The sequence below is a fragment of the Stigmatopora argus genome, chromosome 17, assembly GCF_051989625.1.
Source record: "Stigmatopora argus isolate UIUO_Sarg chromosome 17, RoL_Sarg_1.0, whole genome shotgun sequence".
NCBI classification, from domain to species: Eukaryota; Metazoa; Chordata; class Actinopteri; order Syngnathiformes; family Syngnathidae; genus Stigmatopora; species Stigmatopora argus.
The window spans coordinates 10,348,941-10,361,314 of NC_135403.1; the positions used below are offsets into that span (position 1 = coordinate 10,348,941).

Here is a 12,374-nt window from a genome sequence, read left to right on the forward strand (position 1 = left end):
AGTAATTTACCTTCCAATGGCATAAAAGTACTCAGTTTTGAAAAATATTCTGTCCACAGTTCAATTTTCTTCTGCGTAACACCAACACTCACAACAATGGTTGCACTTGTTCCGCACATCTTGGGAATCATTGACGATCTTGGAAATTGGATCAACGTGTTTATGTACATGGCAAATTATCTTCACTTCACACCCTTCTACCTTCAACTTTTAAAATGTTTCTTCCCTAAAAGATACTGGAACTGGACATCAAACACACAACCTGCAGGTTGATAGAAAACCAATCCAACAAGTCATGGCGCCCCATCCAATGTAACTGTGCCAAAATGCCCTAGCAGGCTTGCAATTATCAAAGCCAAGTGCAGAATAACAATCCTTCGGATCACAGAGTTCTAGCAATAAGGCACGACAAAAGAATAAATGCTAGCTGTGGGGATCGACACAACATTGTGCATATGTGCATGCTTGTTTGTCAGTGATAGAGCACTATGGTTCTGTACATGGTTCACTCTACTGCCTCTTGAGATGAGCCGGCTTCGCTGCCCCGCCCCCTGCCCCTTGCCGGCTGCATGATGAATTGGTCTGAGGTCGGTCCCTGACTGGCTCACTTACTGTACCTGAATTCGGTGCTGCCATCGACCCTCTGGGGATTGATTGTACAACAAGCAACAGGGGCATCTCAGGTAACTTAAATTGAGACGCGAGACAATGGAATTAGTTGTCCGAACATGCAAGAGCATGCTATTGGCTGATGACCAGTCCAGCATACGTGGACTAATGCACATAAATCAGGCAGGGTAGGCTCTAGTTCACCTGTGACCCAAATACAATGAAATGATTTGTTACAGACTCTAAATGTTAAGGTATGAGCGTGAGCGTGATGGCTGGCAACAAATTCAAGGTGTCCCTAGCCAGTTGTTTGGGATACGCTCAAGCACCCCCGCAATCCTTGTGAGGATATGTGGTGCGGCAAATGAATGATTTGTTGATTGGATTTAAGAATTAAATTGGAACTGGGCGCCCAGAACCGCGATGTAAATTCACAAAAAAGTACGATATTTTTAAAGGAGGAAAACAAGGGAAATTGCAAAATAATCAATGGCTGTGTTTTCATAAAACTTCACGCTCTCTGACTCAATTACCTGTTATGATGAGGCGCTAGGTGATTAATGGGGATAGGGAAAAAGAAGTGGGTCACAGAGTGCAAAAGTGAGAAGGGTTGTGGGAATGAGGGACAAAGAAGATGTACTCGGTAGAAACGGGCATCTTGTTCAAAGAAAACAATGAACAAACTAAATAATAGGAAGCTTGGAAAATTTAAGAGGGTTCATTGCAGATGAGCTGCTCGATTGTGTGGAGTTGCATATTAAAAAAATAATGTCATTTCACATTCACGGCTAAATTCATGAACCCTCGAAGTAGAACAAGTGCGTTCCTGGAAGCTAAATTCAAAATAATATATCACACGTGTTTTATTGCTGGAACATTTACTATTTCATTCCAATTGTGTTTGCCCTGTGGGACTGTGTCGTCACACTCTTTCCCAGACAAAGTCAAAATTTACTTTACAACGACTAAAGTTATGTAGAGCGTTACAAATGGCAAAATCAATGCCTGCTTAAAGCTTTTAGAGGGGCGCAAAAATAAAAAAATTATAGATAAGCGAGATATAGAGTAGCGGCTAAAACTGAACAAAACCTAATTGCAAAGTTGTTTTGGAGGAATTTTTTTAAGAGTCACACACTATTCCATTTATCATTTTGTGCGCATTGCAAAATACAGTAGCAGGTGGAGTCACATTCATTTTTTCTTCTTCTTTTCTTTACAGTCTATGTTATGTGCATAACTTCATGAGAGATTATTTTCTATTGTTCAGGTATTTGAACCCACATGGGGAAAACACTCAATCAGTCTGAGGTATTGAGGCGGAGCTACCGAGCAGGCGTCTAAATTACAGTCCTGCAGGTTGAGTGTGTCACATGCTCCCAGACTCCATTCCAGCCCATTTAACTAAGGCAACTAGACACTGGTGCCAGAGCACGTCAAGATGTTTCACCTAAATATTAAAATAGTGATATGTGGAAAACAGCACTGCAAGCGATGACAATATTTGAGTTAAAGGGGACGAAGGCATTCAAGTACATAACAGAGCAGCCTGCTCACAATATGTCGCCTATTTTGAGAAGCTTGCTTTTTTTTATTCCCAAAATGCATGCATGCACGCATGCATAAAGGGGTAATGGTAACTTGAGGGTGAAATCAAACCAAGCCAGTCTTGTCTCTCGCATCCACAGCACTAAACAGAATAAATGAAGTTATTTTCCTCCAGGTAGACTGAGAGCGATTTCATTGTGGAGATGAAAAGCCCACGTTTTCATTAATTTCTGCCCTAGTTCACAAACATAGTACTTTGCCGAGACATTGCCAAAGGTGTTTATCCCAACATAACAAGTTCAATTCAATGCTGAGTCTGGCCTTAAATATATACATATATAAATAAATATATAGATACATTTGCCAAGTGGCAACGTAAATAGAAACAAAATAATACCTGTAGCTTTTATCAAAATGAGTCAGAAATAACAAGATAGATGAAAACCATTAATGTTCTATGCGCTTCAAATATGGCAAAATGTCAATTTCCGATTCCTCTTGGGTAGATTCAAGGTTACTATATTATATATAAAAAATGTAGTGATACACTAAAATTTTTGTAATTTTGTAAAAAAAAACAGGTGGAAGTTCTATAAGGACTTTTCACAGAATTCCCTTGATAATATGAAAGCCTTTCCATAATGCCCGCTCATCAAATAAATATATATGACCTAGATTTCACTTAAAGTAATTCTGCTGATGTCACATTAAGTGTTCTTTGATCAGCTTTTAGTAGGATGTGCAAGCCCATAATACAATAATATGTACTGTATCATAAAATAAGGCGAAAGAAGAAAAACAAAATAACTTACAAAAATTCAACTCAAATGCCTGTCAACAACAGTACAACAGTAGTTATGTTTAGTATACTTTTCCTATGTGTTTGTCCTCAGAATGAATAAAGACAAGTCAATATAGCCGACCTAAATGGGAGCAATAAAACACATGGAAAAAGGAAAAAGGGCCTTTCAAAATGTTTAAATTCTAAAGGCACCCAGTTTCCTGGCTCCGCAATATATTCCTGCTCTGAAGGATTTGCAAAAACCTGGGAATAAAACTCACAAAGATCTGCTACCATCTTCAGGCTTAAATTCGCACTACAGATGGGCCTTAAAAAAATCAATAAAAACATATACCTAGGTATTTAGATAAACACCAAACATGTTCATCTAAATTATCCTTTGACTGAAAACATCCTGATTTTGCTATAAAATACATTCACACTATATCATAATCATAGTTTGTCCCATTTTAAAAAAATCTGTCTAGTAATATAGAAGACGGCTGTAACTATAACAACTAACGTACGGATTAAATTACATTGACGGAAAAGAGTGTGCACATAGATGCAAACAGAGCAACTTGGAGTTGCATTTTAACCTTGCCAACAGCAACACACAGTGTAGGATGATTACATTATTACATTGCATAATCATCTCAGGATTTTTGTCTGTTGAGACCGACAAGAAAAAAAACAGCATGATCGGATCAAATCATTTCCACTCCCTTTAGTAACTCCCTGTAGACCGTTGCCCTAACAGAGAGCTTAACGTAATCTTTAATGCTTTTTCATTCTTCTTTCGCTTAATTCATTTTGCTTGTATGAGTTTCTTGAAGGTTGGAAGGGTATGTAGTGTGATGTCTTGAAATATAAACGCTTAAAAGGGATGACATGTACCACTAGTTAATGATGTAAGGGTTATAATATATAAAAATATAATATTTATGATGGGGTAATATGCAGTCACGATCAAGAGGTGTAGTGTATATAAACAGTGTTCTAGTGGAGCTTCTTAAAATGCCATCTATAATAACAGGACACACATTCTGCCTCTTTCACGTTTGCCACTCACTCGAGAATAAAAAAATTCCATCCTACCTGTGTGACTTTCTCCGTCACGTTGTGCGTGCGATCAATGAGTTTACAAGGCGCAATGATGTCCATCTCGCCTGAGGGCAGGGCGATGAGTGGGTCGGGTTTGAAATCCACAAAGTTCAGGGTGATCTGAGGAATTTTGGAGATGGTACGGTACCGCATGAGGTCAGAGTCGGACGTGGAGTTCAGTATGTTGGACTTACTGTTCACTGCACCTGGAGACACGCCAATTACACAAAGTTGGTTAGTAGTTATGGGGGGGAAAAGCATTAATTTTGTACGCTTCTTTCTCACCAGTGCTTCCTAGCCGGACACTTGCTCTCCTATTTTTCCGGTCCCAGTCAGGCCTCATGGCCTCAATCTCATCGACAGAAGACGCACGCCTCATGCTGTGGAAGCTCTCTCGAGAGCGGCTGCGCGATAGCGAACAGTTCGAGCCGGAGGCGTCTTGCTGGAGGCTGAGGCGATGGTGGGGTGCTACGCAAGGGGACGACTGGGTGAGGGGCCCCGCCAGGTGGGTTACAGAGTGAAGTGGCGGAACGGGAGACACCGAGTCCAGTAAAGTGCGTTGGTCCTCCAGGTGGTCTTCTGACCAAACTTGTAGAGCTGACCTTGGGGAGAGAAAAAACAAAATGTGTTAGGAAGCTGACATTCTATTAGAACTTGCAATTTCATTTAGATCCCACAAGATGGTAACATATTTCAGCATAGTTGCTTGAGAAAAAAATGAAATAAGATACGTTTAGATTAATTTGCAAACATTTAAAGGAACACCTTGCATACATCAGCAGTCTGATTGGATTCTCCCTTGTAATGTGATGTCATAATATAATAAGCGCATCATTGCTGTTAATGTCAATGATTCCCCCTCTGATTTCTCTTAATGACAGGTATCTTTTACACTATTACTACTACAATGTAGGGGTTTTGTTCAGAATCCGATACTTTCTTGTTGTTTGTTCTTGTCAACTATTATTACTGTATTTTTTTGACCAAAAGCTGGCACTATAAGTTACATTTTTGGAAAGGCATTTTTTTTAACATTTTATCATAAAACCAAACAAGAGTAAAATGGAAAACAACTGACTAATTGCGCGGAAAAAAAATATAGCCAACAAAAGGAAAAAAATTAAAAACACAAGTCGCATTAGTCGTTTTAGTTGCAGACCCAGCCATACTATGAAAAAATGTGTAATCACTGATTTTCTTAACTGGCCAGAGCGAGGCCAAATCTAATAGTATTCCAAAGCTACCATTTTGTGGAATTTTGGGTGCAAATTAAATATTTTGGTTGCAGGGTTTAGTGCCAATCCCATATGAATTGCGGGTCAGCAGTTTACTGAAATAAAAAGAACCCCCCGTGCATCGTCAACACTCTTTGGATCTACCTGTTTTCACTGATCTGCTCCGTGTGATCTGGCGGTAAAGGGGGAAGAGGCAAGAACTCCCCCAAACCGAGGGATTGGTGACAGTGGCTGGCCGGGTGCACTGGTAGAGGTGTCGCAAAGGGGATCTGACCAGACTCGGCGTCATTCAGAGATGTTTTACTATTGGAGAGGGAGCGCAGCAGGGGAAGACGCAACTTGAAGCCCCTAGGTCGACCTGATGAAGAAGAACAAGAATTATTCGGAGAATTTTAAAAAAACATATATTATATATACACGGAAATGAGAGCAAGAGCTTGACGAGGAGAGCAGATTTCAACGGGATCACGTTGAGCTGTAATAGGCTTTGAGGTGGAATTTAGGACAGTAACATTGATTACATTTTAACTCCAAAGTTCACGACATGACTTGATTAAATATATTATTACCATGATACTACAGCTACCTCCTGTTATCGCTGTGGAACATTGAGTTCAGAGACAGTACAGGTCAAACACTATTTAAAAAAAGAATAAAAAGAGGCTTCAAATAAATCATCTTACTTTGTATATATGTGGCCACCTGTTGTTTGTGTCGTTAAAAGAACTCATCAGGGTGGATTAAACTGGTTGTTATTTATATTACTGACTATACACACAATTACAAAATACATTTTTTTTATTTAGCGTAGATATACTGCTTTTAGCAGCACTCGATTACAAGAATTTGAGATGTTAAGTTTAGCAATGAAGTACACCACAGTCATTTTTTAGTGAACAGTTTTGATGGTTTTCAATTTTTTCAGCAATACTTGTAAGACGCAAGGGTTATTTTGGGATTTATCAAGACAGAATAATTGATTATTTCTATTTGCATATTCAGATTTTTAAGATATTTTAGGGACCAAATGTCCTGCAAAATCTGTTTAGGGGAGCAAAAATAAATTAAATTGAAAATATTTTATTTTAAAATGATACTGATTGTCCTGCAGAAAATTAAAAAGTTAAGTATAAATAATAGATACAATTATTGTGTAGAAATTCCTATTTTTAGGCAGGCCATTATTATTATTATTATTTTAATTTTAGGAGTTAATAGACATGAATACCTTTTCATAAACATGTTGATTTTTTATGCCATTTCAATTAGAACGTTTTATGATGGTGAGATTACTTCAAAAATGTGTATAATGAATGTGAATAAAGTGCATTGTTGATGAAGTACTCTCTTTTTGAGTTAAACATGCTGTGAATTAAAGCAGTTGCAATACATCAATTGTGGCAAAATGAACCTGAATTATTTTTTCTTTTTATACAGTGTAGCACAATGAATTCATATCATACCAGTGACAAGCCAGGTAGGAAGGCGATGGTTGAGCTCCTGTTTGTTTCCACACAGTGTGTCATCAGTCATGACCTCAAAGTTGAGGATGAACATGATCACCATGCCATCTTCATTTTTCACGGGTACCACATCCACCATACAAAGGAAGCACTGACCTGCAGGGGCACACACAAAAAAACAGTCACTTAAACCAATTGCAATCAGTAAAAGCTTTTACCCCAGCCATCTTATAATAGCGAAGTGCATGGCATTAAAAATCAGGCACCTTGTAGCCAAATGAGAAAGATGATCAACCTATTTTAATGCTTGCTTGGGTGGAAATGAATGTTTACATTTGATAGTCGGGTGAATCACACTTTGTGGTATGAAACTACAACTTGTAAATTATATGATATACTTGCCCACAGGAATATAAAGTGTATTTTGGGGGGCAGCTTTTTCATTCATCAGAACAAGAACGAACATACGTCAAAGTAAGAGTAAAATAGGGAACAACAGACAAAATACTATTATAATAATAAATTACCACTTTTTTGTTGGTAAACTACAATAAGCAGTAAGAAAAATTAAATCAGGTCAGTAAAAGCCTAAAGGCACCATAATGGATGCAAAACAGATGCTAAAAGTGTCTTAAGAAGCAACATTTGGAAAAATATTGCTGCTATAGAGACAGTATCTTGGCAATTGCTTAGTCCCTGGAGACACTTAAATGTACAAAGTCTTCAATTAACCCAACACACATTTTATGGGAATATTATGGGAAAAGCCAGAGTACCAAGAGAAAATCCACACAAGTACTTTCATACCTGCCACTAATGTTTCATCCCTCTTACCTGGATAGTGACGCTAAACGATCATCTCCACAAGTGGCAACCTCAACGATTCTGACAACTCGGGGGGATCTCACACCCGATGCATGAACATGCAATGTCAGTCATTCATATCGCATCATAGTTTGAGGAACAAGCCGAAATGGGATTGGCCGGCGGCGTAATCCCCGTAAAGGAGGGGGGAAATATGAAACATGGTGAAAACCAAAGGATTACACCATCTGGCTGCATCTCACAGAGAACATGTGCATGTCCACGTTTGTCTATGTACACGCTTATGTGCTCATGTGTAGGTATTTGCAGAGGCTCACGTTCATTCATGAGCTTTTGGGTCATCTCTAGTCATGCCTGGATTCATTAACAGCTGCCTTTGGTCATGCTTTAATAGCTGGAGGTGTGACTGCATGTTCTAAAGCCTGTATGCCACCTGTTCTGGTTTAATCGCAATGTTCCTTGATGGAAAAAAATGGAAAAACTATTATGTATTATGCTTGAAAACTGTCTGCATGCCATTTGGAGAGTGGGAATGTCACTGCAACATGAGCAAATATTACAGAGATTTTGTCTGTTAAGAATGCTAAAATTGTCTTTGGACAGTTTGACCTTTTTTTAAAGTTCATATTTTGACAGGGAACATAGCAGTATTAGCATATAAGCCCCACAAGAAAAAAATGTAATAAATCTGACTGGAATATTAGTCACAAGGGGGTGTATTTTTCAAAAACAAAAGAAAATGATAATGTGTAAAAATACAAGTTTAAAGAATAATAATAAAAAACATTAGGACAGTGCCAAAACAAATGGCAAGTGGCATAATAGTTGTAAAGTCAAGGTAACTAATGGTCATAATTAATTATTTTACATGTTTTCCTTTGGAATTTTGCAGTTTACTGTATTGGACATAAGAGCTTCCTTCATATTAGATTTCAAAAGAGCAATACTGCCTCTCCCTTCTGTATTACTTTCTAAGAGCAATGGACATGAAGTGAGATTTGAGGTTCAGAGGGCAAATGGCCTTTCATCTAAATGATCCTCTTGGATATATTCCAATCAGTGTGTACCAGTTGGTAATCTGATTCAGTGAGAATGATTTTCAAAAGCTAGAGATTATCAAAAAACGCTCTCAAAATGGTTATGGGGGGAGTGCACAGAGCAAATATTTTATGAGGTCTAGTGATCCAGTGATCATAAAACATTCCGCCCTCAATTAAAAGGCCAACCAAATTGTACATCTTCAATCCTCACCATCTGTTCTTTTATTTTTGTTGGCTGGATCAAGAGGTGAAGACAAGACAAAGGAATTGGCATAAATATCTAAGGTAGTTAAACAGTCAATCCTGAGCATATGCTCACAATTTTAGAAAAATAGTGGACAGAAAAGCATCAAGAGATCATTTAAATTGAGTTTTGGAATAGATAACGTTTGGTAGATAGTTATATTCATTAAATTTAGAACAGTCGATGCATGTCAAACTTTGTGAATCATTCGATTTGGAACATTTGTAGGCCCATGCCAAAAAAGATCATATTTCAATAAATATATTTTCAGAACAAAAAAGTACCTCTACCTCAAAGTACATAGCAATATTGTTTTTTTAAATGTTGAATTTTGGATAAAAGACCATGCCACTAGGTGGCAGGGCAACACAAGGTGAGGATTTTGGCCAGCCAAACATTTGATGGGCATCAGAACATTGTTGCTCTTATGGAATAACAAATGGCAAAATAAATGAAGTGTGTTAGTGCTTCATTCAGTGTGTGACTCCTGGCTGAGTAACTGTCATAAAGTCTATTAATATGGCTTGCAACAACTTGTCCTTCGGACATGGGCGATAGAAGATTACTCCACCATACCACTTTGAAACATAGCACATTTTTCTAGACTTCTTCTGGATTAGAAACAGGCGTAACACAAACCAGACCTGACAAGACTTCATCAGCCACCATCACCTGAAATAGAGACAAATAACTGCATAGTGTACTGTGTGTTTGCGTGGCCAAGTGGGATGTTGGATTGTAAATGCTTTGTCCCACTGAGTCCATTTTGTTGTGGCACAACGGATGCCTCATCTTGGACTCAGTTGGCAGAACACTGAGAGTAATGGTGATAAAGTTGCGCGGAGTGTAAGACTAATGTAGTGGGCTTCCCAGAGTGTTAGTCCTAAAAAAATAATGGGCTAGCTGGTTTTGTTTACTTTGACCTGGGGATGTAAAAGGTAGTAGTGAAGTGAAGTTCTTTCAAAAGTGGAATTCACTTTTTACAAGACTCTGGAAACCTTACAATTTTAAGCATTTAACTGCTTTACACACAATTTTTTTTATTAGTGTTCACATCCTAACTTCAACTAGTCACATTCCAACTACAAAATATTCCAGTAGGCTTTTTCTGACAACCAAAAGCAGCATCACATTGAGTCTCCCAACTTGCTTTAATGTTCAAGAATGTCATAATTCATCTATTTTTGACCCAACTTACACCATATAAATGTCCCACATCTCCATTCCAGACATATATATATATATATATATATATATATATATATATATATATATATATATATATATATATATATATATATATATATATATATATATATATAATATATATAATATAGGAATTTAAAGTATCCTCAGGCAATAGCTTTTGAGTTCCGTCCAAATTAAAGAAATCATACGCCCCTCAAATGTTCACAAACTCCAAATAATGTGAGTTCAACAGGCTTAGTTCCATGAATTCCTGAACACACGCTCAAAGAGACAAATATTTTCTAGCTGTGACTCCACAGTACGAGCTCAGGGTTCCATTAGGGTCTTTTTACAAACCATTCCGTCCCTGAGAGGACACCAATCAATACTCACTCCGTCTAGGTGTTTCTACCAAAAGACGCCAAGCGAGACTGCGGTGTCAGACAAACGCCGCTGAGAAGACTGCATGCCTCCAACATCCTCTCGGCTGATGTCACATATTCTGTTATTAACAGATGAAATGCCTGCACTGCACACATGGAAAGCCACACAAATTGAGCCTGCCATGACTTTCAGGGGTGAAGCCTAATATTGGCAAATTTCAAAGAGCCTAATTCAAATAAATCTATACAACTGTTATGTATGTAGATATTGTACTCGAGATTATAACTCATTCTCTTTTATAAGTCTAATTTCATGCCAGTAAGTGTCTTCGTACCCTTGATCTATTCCATTGTGTACAGATTTAATTATCAAGCACAGGCTAGTGAATAAAGACAACATAGCACCTGGCAAAGGGACAGAATTCTATTATGTAAAATTAAGCTTTTGTACGGGTGAATGAGTACAATGGAACATGATTATTATATCAGTAATGATGTGTGCTTTTAGTCACCATTGAACTAATGGCATACTTCATGTTCAGTGTCAAATCGTAAGTAAATGTATTTTTCTTCCAATTGTATAGTAATTGATTCATTTGATGGAAAAGTGTATAAAGGCTTTAATTTTTTTATTCTGATGAAAGAGATTGATGGAGAGCAGGCCTTTATATGGTAAGAGATTATAAAGACTATTTCCCAGGTAAACTCCGAGGCAAAAATGACATTGGCTCAGATGTGCTTATTTGAATGGGAAATTTCTAGGCTGTCAAGCATTGCTGTCAATGAACAGGTGTGAGAGAGGGAATAAAGTATTTGCATAGTATCCAGCCAAGAATCAAATTCAGTTGACATAACATGCAGGTGTATCACATTGTTAGAGTACATTTATTATTGGTTTAATAGCCTTGAATTGTTTTTGTTTGTTTTTCCCCCCAAACTGGTTATTAGGATTTGTTGCACTCACACCAGCACTTCTCTTCTGCATCCCTACACCAAAATATATAAAATATTCTTCCCTGTGCACTCATTTCCTTACCCGAGACTTTAAAACACAGTGAACCTTCACTCTACATGACTTTATAGGCCGTGTGACAGAAACCAGAATGCACTGTAACAACAAGCGCCTGAAGCTCAGCTGCTACAGCTGTTATGTTCCATACACTCAGATGGATGCTTACTTACATAAATCCTTCACATCCACACACTGTTCTGGGTCTTTCTTCATCTTGTTTTCTGACTCTTTTCCGACCCCGCATCCACTCCCACTTCTCACATGTTTAGCTTGGGGTGAGGTTTGACCATGAGTGATGTGTATACATTCACAATCCATATGTGCTTGAATGTACACATAAAAATGACTGAAAATCTGCTACTTTCTCCTAGCTGACCCTGAGCTTTAATCTAGTAGGAGGGCGAAATTCCACTGGTGAGATCATTCATTGTGACAAAAGTAAGAAAAATCCCAGAGGCAAGCAACGGCCATCGTGTACACTGGGCAAAAGGTGCAATTTATTTTTGGACCTCAGGGTTCAAGTATGGTTTTCCTACCTGTAGAGTTAGTTTGAATTCTTCTTATTCAAGCATCTTATAAAGCCCTTCATTATCTCCCAAATTAAAACTTAGGTGACAAAAATCTTTTTTTCCCTCTTATTTACACGTTTTCTTCCTCATACATTCAAGTTTACAGCCCTTCCTTTCATCCATAACCATGAATCATAACCAAAACAGTATGACTCGACAGGTCAAATTTTCAAAGTGAAAAATGTGTTTTAATTAGGTTACCGCAGCCAGCGTTGGAATTATATTAAATAACAAACCTTTTCTATGCGCCCAGACAGAAAGCTGTAACATCTAAGCATCAGGTGATTAATGCATAAACACTAAAGCTAATAAAGCTCTTAAATGCACGCAGATCAGTTATCTACATCAGGCTCTAATTGTCTGACTTGCTTCCTCT

The 12,374-nt window shown here is 37.9% G+C and overlaps 1 protein-coding gene across 1 annotated transcript in view; it reads right to left on the bottom strand.

Annotated features, from left to right (window-relative positions):
• The window catches only part of kcnh2b (potassium voltage-gated channel, subfamily H (eag-related), member 2b), a 94,077-nt gene that overhangs the window by 36,403 nt on the left and 45,300 nt on the right, over positions 1 to 12,374 (bottom strand). Inside the window, exons 3-6 of the mRNA XM_077624632.1 lie at positions 6,738 to 6,893; positions 5,419 to 5,632; positions 4,325 to 4,641; positions 4,034 to 4,245 (exon numbers count right to left, since the gene is read on the bottom strand). Coding sequence (XP_077480758.1) covers positions 4,034 to 4,245; positions 4,325 to 4,641; positions 5,419 to 5,632; positions 6,738 to 6,893 — 899 coding nt within the window. The remainder of the gene's footprint in view (positions 1 to 4,033; positions 4,246 to 4,324; positions 4,642 to 5,418; positions 5,633 to 6,737; positions 6,894 to 12,374) is intronic.